Source organism: Chiloscyllium plagiosum, chromosome 10 (genome assembly GCF_004010195.1).
Source record: "Chiloscyllium plagiosum isolate BGI_BamShark_2017 chromosome 10, ASM401019v2, whole genome shotgun sequence".
NCBI lineage: Eukaryota > Metazoa > Chordata > Chondrichthyes > Orectolobiformes > Hemiscylliidae > Chiloscyllium > Chiloscyllium plagiosum.
The window spans coordinates 95,096,234-95,120,947 of NC_057719.1; the positions used below are offsets into that span (position 1 = coordinate 95,096,234).

The 24,714-nt window shown below is 41.1% G+C and overlaps 1 protein-coding gene across 1 annotated transcript in view; it reads right to left on the reverse strand.

Annotated features, from left to right (window-relative positions):
• Nucleotides 1–24,714, reverse strand: part of LOC122553907 (progesterone receptor-like) — a 313,964-nt gene that overhangs the window by 217,929 nt on the left and 71,321 nt on the right. Inside the window, exon 3 of the mRNA XM_043698410.1 lies at nucleotides 13,610–13,761. Within this exon, the coding sequence (XP_043554345.1) occupies nucleotides 13,610–13,761 (152 nt within the window). The remainder of the gene's footprint in view (nucleotides 1–13,609; nucleotides 13,762–24,714) is intronic.

Below are 24,714 nucleotides of genomic sequence, written 5' to 3' on the forward strand. Positions count from 1 at the left end.
GAGGTAACCCTCTTCGCTGTCCACTACACCTCCAATTTTGGTGTCATCTGCAAACTTACTAACTGTACCTCTTATGCTTGCATCCAAATCATTATGTAAATAATAAAAAGTAGAGGACCCAGCACCGATCCTTGTGGCACTCCACTGGTCACAGGCCTCCAGTTTGAAAAGCAACCCTCCACCACCACCTTCTGTCTTCTACCTTTGAGCCAGTTCTGTATCCAAATGGCTAGTTCTCCCTGTATTCCATGATATCTAACCTTGCTAATCAGTCTCCCATGGGGAATATTGTCGAACACCTTATGAACCTGATGAAGGAGCAGCGCTCCAAAAGCTAGTGCTTCCAAATATAACTGTTGGACTATAACCTGGTGTTATGTGGTTTTAACTTTGTCCACCCCAGTCCAACACCAGCACTTCCAAATCAGGAGAGGATGAAGGCATTAAGGACAGACTTCTTGAGGAAATAGGTGATAACGGCAACTTGGAATTTAAATAAATGGCATTGTGTGAAAATACTACAGTTGGAGATGCATATGAAGTATCATCCATTTTGGTAGAAAAATGACCTTAAACCTAGAAGAATGATCATGGCTGAAATATTTCAAAGATAATATGAGTAAATATTGGGAAGCTCACTGTAAGATGTCCATCCTGTACACATGTATGGTACTTATCTGGGAAATGTATACTACTGAGACACAGTATCATCCTGCCTGAACTGATCCCTGACTTTACTGTTAGATACTCAAGGCTGTTCACAAGCATGGGACTGTGAGTAACAACTGAAAATGCAATGGAGTGGAGTGGCCTAAATCTCAACAATGCTCAGACTCCATTCCCACAGTTAGTCCTACTGTGCATAACCTCTGATCATGCTCGTTCCTCATCCTCATCTCAAGGGATTCCACCCTCCCAGACATGTGGGAATGCTCACTCCCTTCAACACTGCCTTACAATAGTCACTACCGCCTCTTTCCTCACTCGGAACAATGCTCATCCACTGTATCCCCAGTAGTGCTCACCCTGATCACTTTACTGCTGTCATCAACATCTTGACCAGGACAGGAAGCACCAACTAAACAGATGGAAATGTTAAGGCTGAACTTTTAATTGTGGTTAGTGGTGATCACCATGGTATTGCCACAGACTATAAGATTCAGAGCCATATCATTTTTGGGTTAGATCTTGTTAGACTGATTCAGATTATACAGTCATAGAGATGTACAGCACGGAAACAGACTCTTTGGTCCAACCTGTCCATGCTGACCAGATGTCCTAACCTAATCTAGTCCCATTTGCCAGCACTTGGCCCACATCCCTCTAAACCCTTTCCTATTCATATACCCATCCAGATGCCTTTTAAACCTACCCAAAAATAAAATAATTTGTGGGTTAAAGGTTAAAGCATGAATTTCCTTTAGGGTTATGAAATAAGGTATATCCAACTTAAATACTGAAATTAAAGTTTGCACCTGCACCAAATAGTTGTGATTTGTTAATTACATTACCCATCCATAAGTCTGATACACCAAAATATTTTTAACGTATAATCACAGTTTAATGCAGAATTGATCAATACGGTTTGCAGCATGAAAAACAAAAAAACACTGCAAAATCAAAAGTACGTCAGGCAACATCTGTGGAAAGAAAGCAAGCTAACATTCTAAGTCTAGGTGAATTTTCAGTTCAGATTCCAGCATCGGCTTCTACCTATTTTCAATATATTGCTGAAATGGGCAAAGTTCCAGATGACAGAGTTAAGATGATATTTCACTCACATATGAGATATCACATGGTGTTTTCATGCTCATAACTCTTGTGTTTCTGGCACAAATATGTAGATATGATTTGGCTGCCAGCAATGTCTCTGACATTATCTTACTAATTATATCATATGAGTTTTATAAGTTCAGTTTCATCTTTCGGATATGGTAGAGGATAAAATGGTCATCCTACCCAAATTCCCAGATATTCCGGTCTGTACCATTTTGAACTGGAATGAATCTGCACAGTGGGGGATGGATATTTCAGTCTGTACCAGTGTGAACTGGACTGAATCTGTATGGTGACAGATGGATATTCCGGTCTGTACCGGTCTGAACTGGAATGAACCTGCATGGTGACAGATGGATATTCCGGTCTGTACTGGTTTGAACTGGACTGAATCTGCATTGGGCTGGTGGATGTTCCAGTCTGTGCCAGTTTGAATGGACTGAGTCAGCACGGTGATGGATGAAGTTTCTGTGCACTAACCAGGCACAGTGAAAGTACAGCAAACCATAAAAAGATGAATTGCATGATGTGATGTGACAAATGTTTTAAGCAAACATTTGAGATAGTTGAGCAAACCCCTAAGTCAAGAAAAAAACAAATGATAACACAGTGATGCAATAAAAATACAGAAATGTCTTTATTTTTCAATTTATTTACAGTTTATTATCATCTGACCTTGTACAGCAAAAGGTATTGAAAAATATGAAAATAGCTCTGGATCAATTTCGCTTCAATGACTGTGATAGATTTCACCATGTCATGAATATTCTCAAACAATGTGATATCTCTAGTGTCTTTACGGCCATTCTGACTTCAACTAGGAAACAGGCAGGTGAATAGTTAGGCTTCACCAAACTCCACAAGATTTGCTTTCAGTTGACAGCATTTTAAATATCTCACAAGTTTCGCCATAATTGTAGGGTTTGAACATCCTTTAACAAAGAGTTCTTGATGTTGAATGATAGCTTGTCTGTGATTTCATGCTCTAGTATGGCCTAATTTTGCTCTTAGTGGTTTGTGTGGTTCCATGACAAAGGTGTATGATGTTGGTTAATCTAGAGCAATTAATCCTGAACTTCCACTTGTCATGAGCACCATTCTATTTGCTTTCCCACACCCCAGCAGGAATAGCTGGTGCTTTTCCATGATAGATTTTCAGGTTATCTGGATTTGACTCATTGCAATTTCATGGGCCTGCACTGTCCAATAGTTAACACAACTGCATGATACTCAGGTTCTCAATGCTGACATAAGTTGGTGGTAAGCTGCCTTCTTGACGCAGTCCACTTGATGTAGGTAGACCAACAATGCCATTATGGAGGGAGCCCCAGGATTTTGACAGAGTGATACTGATGTAATGATAGTCTATTTCCAAATCAGGATGATAAATGGTTTGGAGGGGAACTTGCAGATGACATTCTCATGTATCTGCTGCCCATCTTCTTCCAGATGTTACTAGATCTGGGTTCAGAAGGTGTCACCTAAGGATCTTTGGAGAATTTCTTTAGTACATCTTATAGACATTTGATAGCACTGCTACTAAGTGGATGATTGAGTATCTGTGGGGGTGGTGCCAATGAAGCAGACTACTTTGTCCTGGATATTGTCAGGTTTCTTTAGTGTTAATAAAATGCAGCAAGTGGGGAGTCCTATCCATCAGGATCTCCAGGACACAGCCTGAAGAATGCCAATTGCCACATCTGGAGAAAATATCAGGAACCGTGCAGGATATCTGCAGATAGAGACTTTCCCGGGTAGACAATGGACTTTTAAAGGTTGTGCATGTACAAGCAATGCCATTGAAACAGAATTAAAACATTAGAGGTAGGAGCAGGAGGAAGCCATTCAGCCCCTCGATCCTGCTCGGCCATTTGATATGATCATGGCTGATTTCATCTCGGCTTCAACTTCACTTTCCTGCCTGTTCCCCATAACCCTTTAACCCATTACTGATTGAAAATCTATGTCTCCTCCTTAAAATTACTCAGTGTCAATGAATTCTATTGATCTCTGATTTAAATCTGTTACCCGTTATCTGAAAACTATGACCTCTGATTTTAGATTGCTCCACAAGAGGAAACACGCTCTACATCTTTTTCTTTTGTTAATCATCTTTTAGCATCTCTTATACCTCAATTACATCTCCTCGCATTTTTCTAAACTCCAGTATGTATCGGCGTAAATTCTTCAGCCTCTCTACATTAGATGAACCCTTCATCTCTGGCATCAATCTACTGAACCTTTAATGAACTACATCCAATATAACTACATCCCTCCTCAATTGGGGAGACCAAAATTGGATTCAATACTCCAGGTGCGATCTCACTAATGCCTTGTACAGTTGTAACAATACTTCCCCACTGTTATACTCTATTCCTTAAGCAATAAATGCCAAAATTCCACTTACCTCCCGACAGCCTTCCCGACAGCCTTCCCGACAGATCCCTCTGCACTGAGTCACTTTAAAGTTTCTCTCCTTTTACATAATAAGTTACCTCCCACCAAAGTAAATAATTTCACACATCCATTTTAATCTTGGTTTGCCAAACTTTGGCCCATTCACCTCACCTATCCACACCCATTTGTAAAATACTTTATTTCTTCATGGCAACTAGGATTATGGGATATCTACTGAGTAGCAACCTTTTCTTGGAAGGACATATAGTAAGATGGGACAGAAATCAGTCAGAGGAAATGCCTATGCCATAGAAGATGAACATCAAAGATAATTAATGAGGCAGGTTTGGTAAGATACTGTGAGAGAATTAATTGGGCCTCACAGTGAGAAAACCTTCAAAAGCGCTGTGCAACTTAAACCTTCAAGAAAAATGCATAAGGTTCAGCTGGCATTGATTCTCACCAGTTTCAATTACAAGGAGGAAAAAAGCATGTAACATTTTGATTCAGTCCTTTAAGTTTTTACATTCAACATTTGATTCCACAATTTTAGATTATAGCCTTTCCCCTCATCATTTCAAAATAAACTTTTAATAATGATTCTGCTATTGCCATTTCCACCTCATCTTGACCCATCTTTAGTTCCTTTACCTTCCCCAACCACCTTCAATGGTTTTGCACCAAATGTCTCCTGTTACAGTGACAGTTTTTTTTCTTCTATTTCCCCACTTCTTCTTTTCCTGCCTCTGCACTTACTTTGACAGTGCTGTAGGATAAACAGGGGTGTGACAGCTTGGATACTTGGCACACACAAGTGCTCTATTCTCCTGCGATGGTTACCAACCAGCTATACACTGAGACAGTGGGATCTCGTAAATTGACAAAAATGTTTGGTTGTTCCGATAAGACCTTGATTACCAGATATGTGAAATCTAAAACATCAAAGATCTGTCAATTTCCTTTCTAGAAAGCAAAACTGAAACTCTGTGCTTGACTGGGTTTATCTGTATCAAACCTCATGTCATGCGAAGCCATCATACAATAATTTAAAAACATGGTGGATGTAATTGTGGATTGCAAAAAGCAGGATCATACATTGGTCAACAATTGAGTCCTAACTAGATAGAAAGAATTTGCATAGGGCAATGGGTGGTCAACTTACTTCTATTAGGCAGAAGTGGGTACTGCAGATGCTGGAGATTTACAGTCAAGGTTAGAGTGGTGCTGGAAAAGCACAGCAGGTCAGGCAGCATCTGAGGAGCAGGAAAATTGATGTTTTGGGCAAAAGCCCTTCATCAGGAATTTCTGATGAAGTGCTTTTGCCCGAAATGTCGATTTTCCTGCTCCTCGGATGCTGCCTGACCTGCTGTGCTTTTCCAGCAATAAAGTTTCAACTTTGATCTCCAGCATCTGCAGACCTCACTTTCTCCTCGTGCTTTTCCAGCACCACTCTAATCTTGAATCTTCTTCTGTTGTTCTATGTGCTTAGTGCTTTTAGAGAGTCACTAACAGTCACCCATACTGCTGTGGGTCTGGCCACACAGGTAGGCCAGAACGGGTGAAGGATGGCAGATGTACTTTGTCTTACGACACAGGGACAGACAGCCTAATCAGATCAGCTTTGTACTCACAACACAATAAAGTTCAAACCTTCAAAGACCCTCAATATTGACCCCAAAGATTCCTAACCAGTCTTTTAAAATAACACTTTATGAATAAACAATTCTCAACACCAGGTTTGTGGCTTAAACAAAATACTTAACTATTTATTAATAATATGGTAACTTTAGCATTGTATAATTAAACAACAAAATAATCTAATTGATGTTTATGATTTAAACTCAATAAGCTTTTACCCAGCGTTATTCACACAAAAGGCAAACAGACAACTACCAGGTAAGGAATACACAAAATAACAAAACTGGCCAGATTACTTAAATGGTTTTCACGATGCATTTTTCCACAGATGCATATGATTGTTTCTGGCTGATTTTCGGAAGACCTCAATCCGGATCACACTTCACTCTGAGGAAGTTTCAATAATACTTGTAACTTAGTTTTTATTCTCTGAACTTCCAATCACTGATAATGGGAGTTTAGGCAGGGAGCTTTCAAATCTTCATGTAACATTAACAGCCAAACTCCTCTGTCAGGCACATAATCCAAAACCCAGTTTTCAAATGCTCCAACCCCTCGATGTTTGACCATCCTCTTCCCTCCCAGACCTGCTGGCACCAATTCCCAAGTACTGACCTCATTAATGGCCAAACATCTGCTATCTGCTCCCCCACCACCCCCACTCCCACCCCCACCCCCGTTGAAGTATCTGTGGAACCTTTTGATCAAGAACCAACCTGAAATTCATTTTCAGGCCTGGCCTCACAAATAAACAACAGCTTGTTTGTCACTTTCCTTAACACAAACTGCTGACCACAGTCCAAAGGTCATTTTTCAGCTCACAGTTCACAGATCACAGCTACAAATCAAAATTGATAAAAGAAAGTAATGAAAAATCAGCAAGGGTTTCAACATTCACTCCATGACATTAATGAACAAAATTTCTTTTTTACTGAATCAGTAGTAGTTTTATCATCACTCGCCTTCATTTCCAGATTTATGATTAATTGAAATTGAATTCCATTAGTTGCCATAAGAGTATTCAACTAATGTCACCTCAACAATGGCCTGGATTGCTACTCCAGTGACATTACCACAATGTCAACAATTCGTCTAAAAGCTCAAAGGGGCCAAAAGGCTGACTGTTGATCTACAACGTCAATGCTCAGGGTGGTGCTGCCCTGTGGCGTCTGTTCAATAGCTGCTGCCCCTATTCAAGTAGCTGTCATTGTCATTATGGATGGGGAGTTGAAAGATACTGCACCTCCTACTCAATCGTCTATTGAACTTCTGAACATGACACTGTGTAACCTCGCAGGCAGTAAAGGGACTCGGTCACAGAGGTGTCCAGGGATCTTGAAATGATTGGCACTAAGTCGCTGTCCCCACACAAAATCACTGAGCTTAGACCTAAGGAGATGTTCCTCTCAGTGTAAATCACAGCATGATTGTGGCTGACCTAAAGCTTGCCATATTCTCTTTTTATTGAGTTAGTATAGTTCCAATTTCACATCTCAATTGTTTCTTGTTCTGCACTCACTTTCTCCAAACTCCTAAGTTGCTGGCCTCATGTGTAACCTTTGTACCGGGGGGCACAGTGCCATGTCCGATTACTTCATAATTATTTGAATTATAACAGCATATCGACCAATCATGATGGTATAATAAACAGAATTTTCTTAAACATCATTACTGAATTGAATTGAATTGAGTTTATTGCCACATGTACCAAGGCACAGTGAAAAGCTTTGTCTTGCGAGTAGTACAGGCAGATCACAGAGTTAAACAGCATAGATAAGTAAATTATAGGTAAACAGCAGCAAAAACAAAAACACAGGTACAGGTGAATGTAAGAGTTTGTAAGTCCATTCACTATTCTAACAACAGTAGGGTAGAAGCTGTTTCAAAACCAGCTGGTGTGTGTGTTCAGTTTTCTGTACCTTCTCCCTGATGGTCGAGGCTGTAGAAAAGCTCTGTCAGGATGGGATGGATCTTTGAGAATGCTGGCGGCCTTTCCTTGACAGCGGGCCTGGTAGATGGAGTCTACAGATAGGAATTTGGCCTTTGTGACTGTCTTGGCCGAGTTCACCACTCTCTGTAACTATCTCCGATCTTGAATGGTACAGTTGCCATACCAGGTAGTGATACATCCAGACAGAATGCTCTCGATGGCGCACCTATAAAAGTTGGCAAGGGTATTCGCGGTCATGCCAAATTTTCTCAGCTGCCTGAGGAAGAAGAGACGTTGTTTGGCCTTTGTAAACAGTGCGTCCACACAAAGAGTCCAAGAAAGTTTATTGTGGATGACCACTGGAGACATGATAGAACTCCCAGATCACCAGGCCTGATTTTTACTAAAAATTTTGATCCCCTATGCACATACCAATATTCATCCTCATATATTTTTGATAGAGTCCAGAGGAATGATGCTGGTATCTCTGAATGTATTTTCTTCATTTTATAAATCATGTTTGTAAAATGGTTATATCAGATACCCAGAGACAAATACCTCTGTCAGGTCAGACTAATCTTTAAATATGTCTGCTTCAGGCTCCACTGCTAAAGGCATTTTCAACTTCTGACATCACCATCTACTAATGTTTCCTCCAATGGAGATAGATTAAACCAAAGCTACAGTTTTGAAGCAAAAAGAAGCATTTTTGGAAAATGGTTATCAGTGTGGAATGTGTTTTATCAGTCTGTTGTTTAGTTTGTATGATATAAAATATTGATTCAAGCAAAAGACAGAAATGCAGTTTTGGGCAACGTATTCTAAAAGTCAAGGCTATAGAAGACTTCTTTGGATTTTTGCCAATTCAATGCATTTGTTTTTAGCTTGAAGTACTTCACAAATGAAAATATAGAAATGTGAAATAATTTTGTACTTTACATTTCAGCAAGTTACTACATTTAGAAATTTGTAAAACCTATTCCTCGTGTTAAAGTACAGGATACATTAAGTGTTGAAACAACCATGCACAAATGTGCCCCATATCTCCAAAATATTCTGTAAGGATGAGTGTAGTATAATTTCCTTTCAACAAGGAAGTAATAAGTAGTATAACTTTTACCACAGGGTGCTGTACATTCCTAAATGATACAGCGAATGATCAGATTTCTTAGGCAGATCCTTAAGTTTAGATTAGCATGCTTCAAATTCACATATTTTAATTTCACCAGAAATTATACTTTTCAATGATTTGCAGAAAGTTCTGTTGTTTTTGTTTACACCACATGCAAGATTTTAAAATGGTTGAAAATAAAGTACAGCATGTGTGGTCTATGATGTCCCTGCTGGAGACAGCCTACAGCACACAGATAAGAATTATTTATTCTCTCCTCCCCTTGGCCACATGTTTGAAATACCATGATAAGAGGTTTTTTAAAAATACGCTATCTAGATAGGAACACTTTTTATAATACAGTGAGCATTCAATAACTAGAAATATCCTTACATTAGTTCAGAATTCACAGTGTTTAAATAAATACTGATCCACGATTAGGATATGCTTTACTTAGAGGGCATAGATTAATAAAAAGATCAATAGGATTCCTGCTACTTGAGGCACCTTATAAGGATTTTTAACACAGTTGCATAAGTCAAATAATACATAAACCAAGAAATTGTGACTGCTGCAGAAAGCTTTGTTATTAAAAATGTGAGAGCAAGTGTGAATTATGTTAATTATGTTTGGCATTGTACGGATGGTGTAATGCATTAATGCAAGAGCAGACTGCTCCATAATATATTTTCACAATCTGCACTTATTTATCTTGAAGCTGCCATATAGTATTTTGCTGAAAAAGTGAGGGAAGGGGAAATTACTATGATCCTAGCTAAACAGATCATAATATTTCAGGATGTAAAGCATAACCCAAACATATGCTTTTTGGCAAATATTCTTCCTTTTAAAATTATGGTGTTCAATCATCTCTGGGATCAATCATTTACCTTTTCTGTCTTGAGTCCTTGTGTCTCTTTAGCTTCATCAACTATGGGTGTGAAAGACACCCATGTAAACCTCACTCACCTAAGGCTGTTGTTAGCAACACAGCGGTCAAACCTTCCAACCGATCTCACTGCGGAGGGCAGGCGGAGCTGCCTGTTACCTTTGCTTTCCAAGGTTGGAGGCACTTTGGTTGTGACCATTCAGGCACAGAGATTTTAACCTTGTTCCTCTCTTATGCTCAAAAATGGCTGTACCCAAATTTTCAGGCCACTGTATTTCAAAAACAAACTATTAGGCTGCTGCTAAATCTGTTTCTTATTTTACTCATGTTGTCATATCTTATTTTGAAGTCAAGACTGCATATTCCTGATTTTAGATTAACGCACTTCAATGACTCAGGTCAGTGGTAGTTAAATTGGTCAGGGTGTAAACCAGATGTCTGACCTGAAAGTGTGACATTATCAGTCAGGTGCAATAAATGTAGAGTTTCTCCTCCACTAGACTGACAAAGATGAAACAGACATGTCATTAGCATGAGTACATTATCATTCACAATCATTTACCCGAATCAATAGAATGCTGGCAACAAAGCTGAATGTTTTAAATAGAAATGGATAGATATATATAAAACTTTAGTTGTCATTCTTGAAACACAAAACAACCACTTTTCTGATATCCTATTACTTGACATAGCTAAAGCTGCTCGCAGATTGAACAGAGCAATGTTTTGTCTACATGTATAATTCTGCAACAATTTTATTAAAAGATCATCTGTAGAACTTTACACATTAGCAGCACAGAGGAAGGTAATACATGCTATTGTGTCTGCACTAGCTCCTTACTGAAATAATCCTAAACAAATCCCATTACCCTGCTATCTCCTCACACTCCTTTATATCCCTCTACTTACTTATCCAATTACTTTAATTAAATGTACAGTAGTTTAAATTGTTTAACCATGCAAGTGTCCAAAAGGGTTAGCGCCTAGGAACGTATTAAGCACTTGCACAATATGATGATATTGCATGAAAACAGGTGGAATAACAACTCTGACCTAACATCAAGGTCTCCCTCAGTCTCAGTGATATATATTTATCATTTTAAAAATTTGTTTACAGGATGTAAACATTGCTGACTAGGCTAGCATTTATTGCCCAGAGGACAGCTAAGAGCCAACCACTTTGCTGTGGATCTGGATTTACATGTCAGCCAGACCAGGTAAGGATGGCTGATTTCTTTCCTTAAAGAACATTCATGAACTAGATAGTTTTTACAAAAATTGTTGCCTAACTGTAACCTTAACCCATTAGGGACAGCTCTTCATTCTGGATATTTATTGAATTCAAATTTCACCATCTGCCATGGTGGGATTCCTAAAGCATTGACCTGTGGTCTTCATTGCTGGTCTACATCCTATGATCACTATTTTTCTTCTATCAATGTAACTTGCACCTAATTGCTATTATGCAGTAAACCACATCTTGTTTATGACAAGAGCTTCCTCTTGTGGGTTTATCAGATTTTTTTTTTATATACCATATTAAACCAAGCTTTCCCCACCAGGAAAGAGCATTGTGGCAGACAATCTAACAGATGGAGCATACACCTATTGTGACATTCTCTAAGGCAAATCATTGCCTGCTTTTCTATGCAACAATTCTCTCCCATCCTCTTGAGCACTTGGGTTGTAATTTTGAATAATAACTCTTCATCAATCTCTCCCCAACTATAGCTAATAATCTCTCTTTTGCATGTTATAAAACCTCTTTAGGAAGAGTGTCTAATAAATCTCCACTTAGTAGTGTCTGCTCCAACAGTAAATGTTTGACTACCTTATGGTATTCCTCCAAGCTATGTTTCTATTCCTGGTGTCATCTTCAGGCATGAATTGCCATAGGTTCAAAGTTTTATTGTAAGAAGTTGGAAAGGCAAATGTTGGGCTAGGGTTGAGGAACAAAGTCCTGCAGGCCAGCATATCCTGCTCCTGGCCATGATGAGGAGAAAGTGAGGACTGCAGATGGTGGAGATCAGAGTCAAGAATGTAGAGCTGGAAAAGCACAGCAGGTCAGGCAGCATCCGAGAAGCAGGAGAATCAATGTTTCGAGCATAAGCACTTCATCAGGAATGAGGCTTGTGGGTCGAGGTTGAGAGATAAATGGGAGGGGCTCGGGTTGGGAGGGGCTGGATGCAGGTAAGGCTATGATGAGGCCTTACCTTGTCAGCGGTGGAGTTGGTGCACAAAATGTGATAATATTACATGATTCCACAAAGGCAAGTCCAGGCTCCATTCAGTTATTCAGCAAACCCAAGGAATTGTAACCAATTGGGTCCACACCCACCATCCACCTGCCTGAGTCAATAACACCAATCATCAAATTCGCCTTGGAGTAGAGTTCAGGGTTTCACCCATAAAGATCCTGCTACACTGGAGGATGTAAGGTAACATTTAAAGAATCCTGCTTTACTTTCCAGTAAGTTGTTAAACTATTGAACTTTTTTCACAATAACCTTCAGATCTGTTGCTATGTGTTGCTACACTCTATGTCTGAGTGGAGTTCGTCACTCAGTAAAGGCTGACTTGAATTAAGCAACCAGCAAGCTCCGATGGTTCTGCGAGGATGTTTCAATCTTTAGTCATGACACGCCTGAACCATGGAACAATAGTTGCTCTTTCGTCTTGCTGTGAAAATATTTTCAAATATTGCACTAGTAAATGCAATGGTCACAATGCTTAACATCAAAAGTGTCCAGTCAGATGTTAAGGACTTAGACTGGAGGAGTTCACTATTGTTGTAGTCCCAATACTCCAGGGATCATGACATGAAATGGTTTTCAAGTTACCAAGATATCCTGTTAAATGCCTCAGCCATATCAGGTTTAAATAGAAATATTTATTGAGCAGGTTTCATAATAAACACAATTATTGGTTCATTATCAAAACAAAACTTATCAATCCGCAAACTTATGCAATCACTGATAAAAATATACCATTTGAAATATGTAGGTCTAAGCTTTTATCCTTCTCAATATCCCCAAAACACACATCAGCTAAAGTGAGAAAAAACCCACCGGCTAATGGATTATTGTTGAGGACAAAAAGGGTAAAGCATAGAATATTCCAAAGTCTGTTGCTTTAATGTTCTTGTTTGTGTGCTTACATCACCAATCATCCATGGTTGTCTCTGGAGTCTTATTGACATGAACACAATGTTGAGATGTTCCTCAATCAGTCTCTCTAAAGAGGAATTAGGTTTCACCCTGAACTCAACAAGAGAGTTTCCTTTTCACATTCCCCAACTAAGGATCACATCAAACAAGATACTCTCCATCTCGTCATTTTCAAACAGCCACAATAGCAAAGCTCACAGTAATCAACAAACATGTGATTTCTAGGAAAACTTGTTAAAAACAATTCCCAATGTCCACCTTTCAACAACCTTAATTTTTAAAGAAACCATTCGAGATGTTTGCACAAATTCTGATATAATCCACTAACTGTAGTCCTTCAAGATCTAAGTCTTCCATGAAATATTAAATATAAGTGTCATCACAGCACAGAAACTGTGTATTTTGTACTGAATACCTGATTGGAAGGAAGTCTAAATTCTAGAGGATGAGGATTTAATCCTTTCTGTGGCTGTTTTGAAAATTCTTTCCAACATATGCCAATGTGTATTCTATGAAACTTCAACATGAGCACGTTCAAAATATGTGGATCAATGGATTAGCAAACATAATGTATATAATATAATATCAATGGATATGCAAATATAATGTCTTGAATAAAATGAGCAGATTTGCACAAACTTGCTACTTGGCAAAATACAGAATAGCATAAAAGTTAATTGATATTAAAGAAGGAGTTCTACCTTCAACAGCCCTCTTGAAGAAAACCTTGCAACTTCCACATGTAAGGACTCCATAGTGACATCCTGAGGCTTCATCTCCGCAGATCAGACAGAGTTTCTGCAGACTCAGACCTGGGGCAAAGTGAGACATGTGGCCCCTTCCATTCTCTGGTCTTTAAAAAAAGAAAGGAATGGATTTCAAAATAAATTGACACACCATTAAAAATAATTACAACAAAACATCAGCTAAAGGTTTTACATCCATCTATGGTGAAGTTTCACCAATCTTGCATCACATTACTCTCTATATGTAAAATATTAGTTACATTCGATTGTATATTTGTAATGAATAATTTCACTTTTAATGTGAATATTTTGCTGATCTCATTGACTCTTGTAAAACTGCACTTTTTTAGTTAACAAAAATCACTAATTGGCAGATTTTCTCTTGAAGCCCATGTTTGCAATGAATGGTATCTGATTTTATTAATCTGTCTTCTGGCTAGTGCCAATTAAGGCTTTTCGTTTCATGGCTGTGCAATGGTGGAAAAACAAGTAATATCTTTGATGGCATTTCTGATCCAGTAATTGCAATTATTATTGGGATAATGTGAAATTATTATGTTGGCCACACGAGTAACAGAGCTAGGAGGTAAAAACTGATTAATAACAATCTGTTCAAGTCATCCAGCATTTACTATCTTAATCACAAAATTCTGCTCTACAGCAAGGGTGGTCTTGATGCTATGGGGGTGCCAGTTTTCCAGCAAGGTAGGGTTCCCACTACTTCCTTTCACTTCCTGTGGCAAACGCTTTCTGCTGAGTGTAATAGCGTTCTGTGCGATCATCAGAAATAAGCAGAATAGGCAAAATGTAGTCAATCAAGCCTCATGCTGAACTGATGTCAAACCTGCCAATGTGGATGTCACCATTTGAGTTAATGTCTTGTTTTGAGGATACACAGTAGTAAAGTATAAAGAAATAATCAAAAATTTGCTGTTTACTTTCTACTAAATGGCTGAGTTTATTCAGGTGCTGAATACACCCTCCCAATTAGAAAACTCTCAGGGCAAAATGCTACTTGAAGGGAAACCATTCCTGTGACCACAAAGTCCTTGAGCACATCATTTATTTCAGCAATGTCAGCTATCAGTGGAATGCTCCTTAGCCTGCAACGTGAAGGCGTGGTAGTGCAGGGGTAACAAATTAGGGGTTAAATGGCTCAGTGAGGGAGGAGACATAAGGAGAATGGGGTTCCCATCAGGACAGTCTTCCCGAGAGAACATTTTCTTCCTTCAGGAACAATGTGTTCAATGCCTGAAATTCAGAACTGTATATTTATTGTAACTAGACTTGTTGCCTCAGAACAGCCTGAGGATATCAATTTCACCGACTGACATGGTGCCCATGGCCCTTAGTTGTTTTTATCACAGTATTGTCCCAGGCTCTGGAACAAGCCACCATACACTTGTTGTCTGTGCATTGTTCAGTCAGAGACACTGATGGAGCCTCCATCCGACAGGAAAGTTGCCTTCATTGGCTTCTCTCTGAACTAATTGAAACAGTAGAGTGTGTATGTGGCTCTGTCACAATGGTATGCTATACTTTGGTACCGAGAGCCACTGAACACACCTGTCGGGTTTTGTGGACATCACATCATGGTGCGAAGATGGATGTCAACTGTAAAAGTTTACAATGTGGTTTTGCTGTTTATTTATACTCAGCACATCATGCTGTTCAATTCTCATTTTTAGCAACAATGAAGCATCATCCATCTGGTGACAGTCTGCTGATCAGAGAAGCTTTCACCGCCATTCCCAGCTGAAGGGCCACTACTGGGTGACCAGGGTTATTTGCTTGACACTTGGGTAGTGATCCCATCTGCAATCCACCATTCCTGGCCAGGATCTGTAACGATGGGAATCAAGCTGCTCTAAAGAGCATCATGGAGCAACTGAAGCTATGCTTCCATTGTTAGCGGCTCCAGGAGGAACCCTGCAGTCCTCTCTGTAGCAGGTGACCTTATTTTGTGGTGGTGTCCAGCGTCCTCCCCAATTTCACAATTGTAATGGTACAGCTTTTATAACCAGGGGTTCAGTGAAGAGCTCAGAAAGAGAAGGAAGGAATGTTGCAGGCAGCACATCCACATTCCAGACGAGAAGTCATGAGCACTTCATTCAATCTGGATTCCCATTACTACAGTCTCAGTTCCCAGTGTACAACAGTCCCACCCATATATACCACCAACCTGTTAGGAACCATTCCAATGTGCTTCTGACAACACTCAAATAAAAGCCATAACAACCATTCAAATTCAAAATTCTCAAACATCTAATATTCTTTATAATAAGCAATTGATCACTTTATTGTGGTGCTTGACTTGCAATTATTCTTGCCTGGACTTGTTTTCCTACACACTGGTAGCTCAGTAGCTGCAGAATGGCTGGCCAAAGGCTGCCACTATTCACAGATGTTCCTGTAACAAGAGAATTAAAGGATAACCCAGTGCAGCTCTTGGCTTCCTGGGCTTGGCTTTACCTGCACCACCTGCATTTGGGTACAGCACTTGGTACTGCTTGGTTGAGAGGCAGAGGCTACAATGATGGCCCAGTGCTGGACATGAGGGAACACAAAATGTCCATGCAGAGTGGAGTTCCTTCCACTTCCCCAAGTGGAAGTAACTCAGAAATCCTAAATACAGTAGCGCCTTGACTTATGAACTTAATCCTTTCCGGGACCCGGTTCGCAAACTGAATCAATTTTCCCATTGTTTGGATATTCAAAGCGCGCGTAGCAAAGCAGAACAATGACAATGAAACCATGTGGTCACACACGGGCCTTTTGCGTTCATACCTTGAATTTCGTACTTACGTTGAAGCAAAATTTTACATACAATCCTGTTTGTAAACCGATTTGTTCGTGAACGGGGTCATTCGTATGTCGAGGCGCTACTGTAATCTATTAGAGGAGATTGCTAGAAACCTCTCCTCACACTGGGCTGGACAGAATGAAGCTGCATCCTATTATGTTGCACTGACATGGCAACAAACAAAGGTTTCATCACCCGAGTCTGAGCTTTCATTGCCGAACTCTAACATTAGGTTGCTTCTGCCTGTGTGGCAATGGAAGCTGTGATATTGCTATTCTGCAAGTGTTCTCCTGAAAGTGGCAGGAAAGGATGGGCACCAAGTCCCTGTGCAAAACCATGTGTCAAGCTGAAGCCAGACTCTTCCCCATTCCTTGACAGTGACAGCTGGAGGCCCATCAAAAAGTATCATACATTTCTGTGTCTGCCTACCTCAGCCATTGTCAGGATGCCACCGAATCAACATCCTGATGGGAGGCCTCTGCAGTTGAACTCATGTGCAGTTTTACATTCTGGGAAGTTGACACATGCATGGCCTTGGCAAAAGTGAGGACTGAAGATGATGGAGATTAGAGTCGAGAGTGTGGTGCTGGAAAAGCACAGCAAGTCAGGTAGCATTCGAGGAGCAGGAGAATCAATGTTTCAGGCAAAAGCCCTTCCTTAGGAATCCATGGCCTTTCCCACTGCCCTGGTTATTGGGAATCCTGCTGTGAGATGTGCCAAATGTAAATGCTATCTCTAGTGGGCGGCACGGTGGCACAGTGGTTAGCACTGCTGCCTCACAGCGCCGGAGACCCGGGTTCAATTCCCGCCTCAGGCGACTGACTGTGTGGAGTTTGCACGTTCTCCCCGTGTCTGCGTGGGTTTCCTCCGGGTGCTCCGGTTTCCTCCCACAGTCCAAAGATGTGCAGGTCAGGTGAATTGGCCATGCTAAATTGCCCGTAGTGTTAGGTAAGGGGTAAATGTAGGGGTATGGGTGGGTTGCGCTTCGGCGGGTCGGTGTGGACTTGTTGGGCTGAAGGGCCTGTTTCCACACTGTAATGTAATGTAATCTAATCTAACACACGCAGTGACAATATTCACTGACTGAGTATTTAATTGAGTAATAGTGTTCTTTTTTTTTATCAGTTTCTTCTTCATTCAGGCCTTCAGCCTCCAGTACAACTGCCTGGACTAGGGGGATCTGAGAGCAGAGGCAGAGGCCACAGTTGTGATGAGGGAATGTGATATTAAGGCAAGAGCCTGCAATTGTAAGTCATAACAGATTGCAGAATAAAGATGAGATTTTGACGTACCGTATCAATCTCAATGATTTCAGTTTGTGTTCTGACCACTGCCTTAGGGGCAGCTGAACTCACGATGAAAGAAACATGACTCCCCGTTGGATAAGACATCGAGCCAAGGTTCTCCTTGCCTTCCCTTCTCCACTCCTCCCTGACCAGATACCAATGCTGCACATTCTGGGTCACCATATCTTGGGAAAGGGATGGAGGGGGGCAGTGAATCAATGAATGTGTCGCAATATTCTTGGAGATACGTCTACCAGAGCTGAATATCTGATAATGGATTACAACAGTGCACGATGTGGGAGGGTATGACAAAGCTATGAAAATGAGGCATGAGTCACGGTCAGTGAAGATTAGTTATAAATGAGTGAATAGATTATGATGAATGGAGCCATGTGGGAAGTTGGTTATGTAAATTATGGATTGTTAAGATCACATGCACTGATCTTAACCACAAATGAGGTCTCTAAGCTTATTTCAGTACAAAGTTAGAAATAACAAAACACCAGGTTATAATCCAAACCTGAAGGAGCAGCGCTCTGAAAGCTAATGCTTCCAAATAAACCTGTTGGACTAAAACTTGGTGCTGTGTGAGTTTTAACTTTGTCTACCCCAATCCAACACCAGCTCCTCCACATCAGTATATCCTTTAGGTCCTGGGGCTACGCTGGAAGGATTAGCTGTAATGGTCAGACTTCTCAGTGTGTCCTGAAGATATTTTGGTTTCCTGAAGGAAGATAAACCCTCTCCTCCTGAGCCATATGCAAGAACATTGGAGAGGGATCGTTGGTCTGTTGCCCCATTTTTGTCATTCCTTGCCTGTCTTCTATTCTTCTTAAAACAAAATGATATCCCATGCTGCAGTCAGAATGCATCTCGTCTCTAAAAGGTGCAGTTTGGCTTTAAGTAGAATGGACTCACTTTACACGGTGTTAACCTCTCGCAAACTCAGGCCTCATGTTGATGCATACAACTACCCAACAACACGTTCAGCACCGGGCTGCTTGCCACAGTCATTAGTATGAGTGGGCAGCACTGAGTTTGCCAGCTGCCTGCCTCACTCTGAATAGTTGCAGGTTAATTGTACATTGTGATCCCTGCATCAGTTTCAGGAGTTATCCAATTTTGCCTCCTTTGTTTCTCATGGGAATCTGTTAAAAGCAGCTAGACGGGAGCAGTGCACTAGTTAAAATGAATCCAGATATTTTGATATTTAATAAGAATTCACTGTTCATGAGTTAGGTGATGTTATGTAATGGGTGAAACTTTGTGATTTGGTTGTGGTGAGAGGGTTTTTAATGATGTGAAAGGGTGGCAAGTGAAGACCACACTGCCTTCACCTTTGGATAACTTTGGTACCCTCATTGGGGCATGGAAGTGACCAATTGATACCTTTGAAAGGTTTCATCTTGTGCAAGTGGAATTAGCCCAATTGGTGACAGAGCATTCAACATGTGGGATCATGAGAAACAGTGGGTCTTTATTGGCTCAGGGTACGTGATGGGTCCATCTTTCAAAGGAACCCAGTGAGTAATCACAGGAGCTCAGGAAGTGGGGAGCTTGCTGAGTGCCATCGCTGCCCCCCCCCAACCCCCACATCTCCACACATGATTCCTTCTCTACCATCACGCACCTGTGCCTCAACCCCACTTTAATCAAATGCCTGATGGGTGTCATACGACTTGCAGCCCCCCTTTTTGCCAGTGACACTGTGGAGAACCAAAGAATTGCTGGGAATTTGTGACAGACAGAACTTCTGTTCCTTGGTGAAAGTGAGGACTGCAGATGCTGGAGATCAGAGTCAAAACGTGTGGTGCTGGAAAAGCACAGCCGATCAGGCTGATCTGATGAAATTCTCATGCTCGGAAAGTCAACTCCCCTGCTCCTTAGATGCTGCCTGACCGACTGTGCTTTTTCTGTACCACACTTTTTGATTCTGCTCCCCCCCTGGTACCCCTTGATCCTGGGGTGGCACCGTGACTCAATGGTTAACACTGCTGCCTCATGGTGCCGGGATCCTGGATTAGATTCCAGCCTCAGATGACTGTCCCTGTGGATTTTGCACATTCTCTCTGTGGTTGTGTGGGTTTCCTCCAGGTGCTCTGGTTTCCTCCCACAGTCCAAAGATGTGCAGGTCAGGTGGATTGGCCGTGCTAAAGAGCCCATAGTGCTCAGGGATGTGGAGGTAAGGTGGATTAGGTGGATAATGCAGAGTTGCAGCGATGGGGTAGATTTGGTTGGGACACTCTTTACAGAGTCAGTGTAGACTCAATGAGCTGAATGGCCTGCTTCCACATGGTAAGGACTCTATGATGCTAAAGACTGCTGTTTGCCTCTCATGTTGCTGTTGGCGCAGTACGTGCAAGACATTCCTCAAAGGAGGTATTACAGAGTTCTCATCGGCAAATGTGATACCCATCACTTCCATAACATCCCACCCAATGTGTCTGAGTGTGAACTAATCAGTTAATAAACATGAATTTTTTTTTCCCTTTGCTAAGTCTCACATTAGACATGTTTTGGTTCAGATGAACCGGTACTTCCTACCACTTGAAAATTAATTTTTACATGAACTTTCTATTTATGTTTCAACTTAAGTATTAGAAAACAGAAACAGTAAATTCCAAAGGCAAATCATGGGATCTCATGAACAGAGAAATCTCTGTATTTTACTGAAGGAAGGATACAGTGTATCGTTTAAAAAAAAACGTTCATCTGCCATGACACAAACTCGGATCAAATATTAATCTGTACTACTGACATGTTGGCAACAATACAGTATGGAATACATGGAGATTAGCTGAAAACTGCTAAGTGGCAGTGAGGTACTGAGTCAGGGGATAGAGATACTCTTGGGAAATAATTTTCACTATGAAGGACTTGACTGATCATGCATAACACTCACAAAAAGGACATATTTGAGAGGCACAGATGGAAACAAAGTAAGTAGAGTTTTGCATCATGTTTTCTGTTATGATGACATCTTGTGAAGAGTAGCGTAAAGGCATTGTATATTACTTTACAAAGAAACCAAGTCTAGTACATCGACATCCTTACGTACAATCAGAGTTCCTGCATTCCACCCTTATCTGTTTTAGAACACTTGTGTTTTTTGAACTTTAGGTTAAGAAACGTTATGAAAATGGAAGTTAATTTGAGATAAAGTTTTACATGTTCCAAGCTGAAAACTCCTCTGGACAGAAATTTTTCAACTTTATATAATTAAGACAGAGGAGAAAGTGAGGTCTGCAGATGCTGGAGATCAGAGCTGAAAATGTGTTGCTGGAAAAGCGCAGCAGGTCAGGCAGCATCCAAGGAGCAGGAGAATCGACATTTCGGGCATGAGCCCGAAACCATTCCTGAAGAAGGGCTCATGCTGAAATGTCGATTCTCCTGCTCCTTGGATGCTGCCTGACCTGTTGCACTTTTCCAGCAACACATTTTCAGCCATAATTAAGACAGAGTTCTACATTCATTAGGCTTTGAGCCTTAATTTTCAGAGATAATATATTTTGTCATGTAATGACAGGTGAATCAATCAGATCACAGGGTTTTGAAACCTATAGAAGTCACTTTATTTTATTGGATTCAGTAATTATTGGGATATAATTCCATTTTCATAGAAATTACAAATTCTTGCTTTCTCTGATTTCTTGATCATTTATTGAATGTTGGAATACAAGTTTTTGTAACATGTTGTAAAGTTTTAATAGACAACTAATCAACAAATAACAGTCAGTATTGATGTACTTCCAATAACGATATTTGTCTACCAAATAAACGGGTGCAAGAATGCATCATAAACTTTCAGCTAATCAGGAACAGACATGCATGGGAATCAGAAAGAGAAAGATTGATAGTACAAGGTATGAATATCCCAGTTCTAAATCACGAGGCTATCGTAGCCCATCATGCTCGGTTTTTTAGAGTTTGAAGGAGCACTCAGTATTCATAATAGTCCAATTCAACAGGAAAATAACTCTAGCTATTGAAAATAAGAAGTAACAGCCAAATGAATCTGACACTTTTCTATCTCCCTGTTTATTCAGTCCTCATTTCACTAAGTCCTGCCAGTTCATGTTGCCACTGTTACATATCTACCCACCATTCTCACTGTTACATATCTACCCACCATTCTCACTGTTACATACCCACTCACTATTCTCACTGTTACATATCTACCCACCATTCTCACTGTTACATACCCACTCACTATTCTCACTGTTACATATCTACCCACCATTCTTCTCATTGTTACCCACCCACTCACTATTCTCACTGTTTGCCACCCATTCACCATTCTCACTGTTACCCACCCACTCACCATTCTCATTGTTACCCACCCACTCACTATTCTCACTGTTTGCCACCCATTCACCATTCTCACTGTTACCCACCCACTCACCATTCTCATTGTTACCCACCCACTCACTATTCTCACTGTTTGCCACCCATTCACCATTCTCACTGTTACCCACCCACTCACCATTCTCATTGTTACCCACCCACTCACTATTCTCACTGTTTGCCACCCATTCACCATTCTCACTGTTACCCACCCACTCACCATTCTCATTGTTACCCACCCACTCACTATTCTCACTGTTTGCCACCCATTCACCATTCTCACTGTTACCCACCCACTCACCATTCTCATTGTTACCCACCCACTCACTATTCTCACTGTTTGCCACCCATTCACCATTCTCACTGTTACCCACCCACTCACCATTCTCACTGTTACATGCCTACTCACTATTATCACTGCTACCTTCCCACTCACTGTTCTCACTGTTACCCACACACTCAACATTCCCAATGTTACCCACCCACTCACTATTCTCACTGTTTGCCACCCATTCACCATTCTCACTGTTACCCACCCACTCACCATTCTCACTGTTACATACCCACTCAATATTCTCCCTGTTCCATACCCATTCACCATTCCCACTGTTACATACGCATTCACTATTCTCACTGTTACCTACCAACTCACTATTCTCACTGTTACGCCCCCACTCACTATTCTCACTGTTACCTATCCACTCACCATTCTCACTGTTACAGACACATTCACTATTCTCACTGTTACCCACCCACTCACCATTCTCACTGTTACATGCCTACTCACTATTATCACTGCTACCTTCCCACTCACTGTTCTCACTGTTACCCACACACTCAACATTCCCAATGTTACCCACCCACTCACTATTCTCATTGTTACCCACTCACTCACCATTCCCACTGTTATGTACCCACTCACTATTCTCAGTCTTACATAGCCACTCACTATTCTCACTGTTACCTACCCACTCACTAATCTCAACATTCCCTTACCACTGTAAATAATCATTCGTCTCCATGTTCCTCCATCCTATTCCGTTTTAGTGCTCTCAATGACATTGTGACAAGGAGAAGCAAAATATTTATGCTTTTAGTTTCTTTATAATACTTTTCTTCATTCAGCGTGAAAGCACGGAACGATCGTCAATAATGTTTAAAAGCAAGCGTGACTTTCTGGTGGCAACTGTACACCACAACTGTGTTGAAAATGCATTGAGGAGTTGGCAGATGCTCAATCAAGAGGGTGCAGCAAGCTGTGATGATAGTGTTGCCACTGGTACTGCTCACAGTGTGCAGCAACATGTGATGCTGGATTTAGTGTTGGCACTGCTCATTGTGTGCAGCAAGCTGTAATCGGAGTGTTACGGTTGGCACTATTTACTGTGCGCAGCAAGCTGTGATGGGTGTGTTAAAGGTGGCACTGCAATAACAACACTGTTTACTGCACACAGTGAGCAGTGCCAACAGGAACAATACTATCATTGCTTGCTGCACACAGTAAGTAGTGCCAACAGCAAGCTGTGATGGGAGAGTTACTGTTGGCACTTCCCACTGTGTGCAGCAAACTGTGATGGTATTGTTACTGTTGGCACTGCTCACTGTATGCAGCAAGCTGTGATGGTAATGTTACTGTTGGCACTGCTCACTGTGTGCAGCAAGCTGTGATGGTATTGTTACTGTTGGCACTGCTCACTGTATGCAGCAAGCTGTGATGGTAATATTACTGTTGGCATTACCTACTGTGTGCAGCACGCCGCGATGGTTGTGTTAGTGTTTACACAGGTCACTGTACGCAGCAAGCTGTGATGATAGTGTTACTGTTGGTACTGCTCACTGTGTGCAGCAAGCTGTGATGGTTTTTAGATTAGATTAGATTAGATTAGATTACAGTGTGGAAACAGGCCCTTCGGCCCAACAAGTCCACACTGACCGCCGAAGCGCAACCCACCCATATCCCTACATTTACCCCTTACCTAACACTACGGGCAATTTAGCATGGCCAATTCACCTGGCCTGACTGCTCACTGTATGCAGCAAGCTGTGATGTTAGTGTTATTGTTGGCACTGCTCACTGTATGCAGCAAGCTGTGATGTTAGTGTTATTGTTGGCACTGCTCACTGTATGCAGCAAGCTGTGATGTTAGTGTTATTGTTGGCACTGCTCACTGTATGCAGCAAGCTGTGATGTTAGTGTTATTGTTGGCACTGCTCACTGTATGCAGCAAGCTGTGATGTTAGTGTTATTGTTGGCACTGCTCACTGTATGCCAAGCTGTGTGATGGTATTGTTACTGTTGGCACTGCTCACTGTATGCAGCAAGCTGTGATGGTAGTGTTACTGTTGGCACTGCTCTCTGAATGCAGCAAGCTGTGATGATAGTGTTACTGTTGGCACTGCTCACTGTATGCAGCAAGCTGTGATGGTAGTGTTACTGTTGGCACTGCTCACTGTATGCAGCAAGCTGTGATGGTTGTGTTACTGTTGGCACTGCTCTCTGTATGCAGCAAGCTGTGATGGTATTGTTACTGTTGGCACTGCTCACTGTATGCAGCAAGCTGTGATGGTAGTGTTACTGTTGGCACTGCTCACTCTATGCAGCAAGCTGTGATGGTAGTGTTACTGTT